The sequence below is a fragment of the Rhagoletis zephyria genome, unplaced genomic scaffold (assembly GCF_001687245.7).
Source record: "Rhagoletis zephyria isolate East Lansing unplaced genomic scaffold, Rhagoletis_zephyria_1.1 Rzeph_scaffold_77812, whole genome shotgun sequence".
Lineage (NCBI taxonomy): Eukaryota > Metazoa > Arthropoda > Insecta > Diptera > Tephritidae > Rhagoletis > Rhagoletis zephyria.
In genome coordinates this window covers 1-1,157 of record NW_016234861.1, presented here as the reverse complement: position 1 = coordinate 1,157, position 1,157 = coordinate 1, and the positions used below count along the sequence as shown (strand labels likewise).

At 35.7% G+C, this 1,157-nt stretch overlaps 1 protein-coding gene across 1 annotated transcript; it reads right to left on the bottom strand.

The window, feature by feature from the left end:
• Positions 1–382: 382 nt before the first annotated feature.
• On the bottom strand, positions 383–1,113 carry LOC108357450 (S-phase kinase associated protein 1 SKP1-related A). Its single transcript, XM_017608526.1, has one exon. It carries the CDS (start codon positions 1,079–1,081, stop codon positions 596–598), a length of 486 nt encoding a protein of 161 aa, XP_017464015.1. The 5' UTR covers positions 1,082–1,113; the 3' UTR covers positions 383–595.
• Positions 1,114–1,157: the final 44 nt, after the last annotated feature.

Below are 1,157 nucleotides of genomic sequence, written 5' to 3'. Positions count from 1 at the left end.
TGGAAATGCCTTATTTACGCAACTAAGTTCCATTTAGGCATTTAACCGTGGTTGCGCATATTGGACATTTCCACCAATTATAGTTGAGAAATAAATGCGTATGATGCTTTGGCTTGATGCATTTCTGAACACACCGCATGATTCATCTATCTAGGGAAAAAGGGCCCAACCTTTAAAACTTCCAAGCGAGTGTAAATGTTTTCGAACGGAAATCACATACTCTTCAAATTATTCCAGTTTCGGCAAAATTTATGTAAGTACCCTCATATGATGTAATTTCTTCTCCAAGGGAGTGATTTATAATGTACACTAACAATATCAGCAAAGATATAAAAATCGAAGTGCCCAAGAAAACAATTGCTGTACAAAATACAAACGAGCGCCTGGGGAGAGTCAATTACATTTATTATGATAAAGTGCTTTAAACCTGGTGAGATTTGGTAAAACCTCTGCTATGTAATTTTAGCCATATAATTTTGATTAAAATTACATACTGCTTTTTAGTTATTTCGTTTATATTTTACATATGTAAATCCATTAAAAGCGCAAGTGTGAGCAGCGAATGCTTATTAATTTTGAGTCAACAATTAACATTTTATTTCTCCTCACACCATTCGTTCTCCTTACGCACCTGTTCTTCTTCGGCTGGTGTAAAATCGTTTTTTATATTGAAAGTTTTACGTATCTCTTCTGGTGTCTTCCCTTTGATCATATTGGCCACAGTCTTGCAAGTAACATCTAATAATCCTTTTATATCCAAGTAATTAGCGGCTAAGATCAATTCGAATAGTGTGCCCTGATCAACTTTTAGAAAATCTGCATCCCAAGAAGAGATATCATCAGTACGCTTTTCTTTGTTTTCATCATCTTCGGTTGGTTGTGGATCATCTTTGTGATAAGTTGCCCAGGTAAGTACTTTACGTAGTATGGCAGAATTTACATTGGGTAATGGAACAGTAGCATTTTCGCTGTCGTCCATACCACAATCCTCCAACATGGTTTTGATTGTGCCCGAGCATTTTGCTATTTGCACATCGGTCTCAAATTTTTCGTCGTCCGATGATTGCAGTGTGATAGGCATTTTGATTTGCTATTTCTGAAATAAAGAACAAAATATACACGAACATTTAACACACATTCATACATACATATGGATC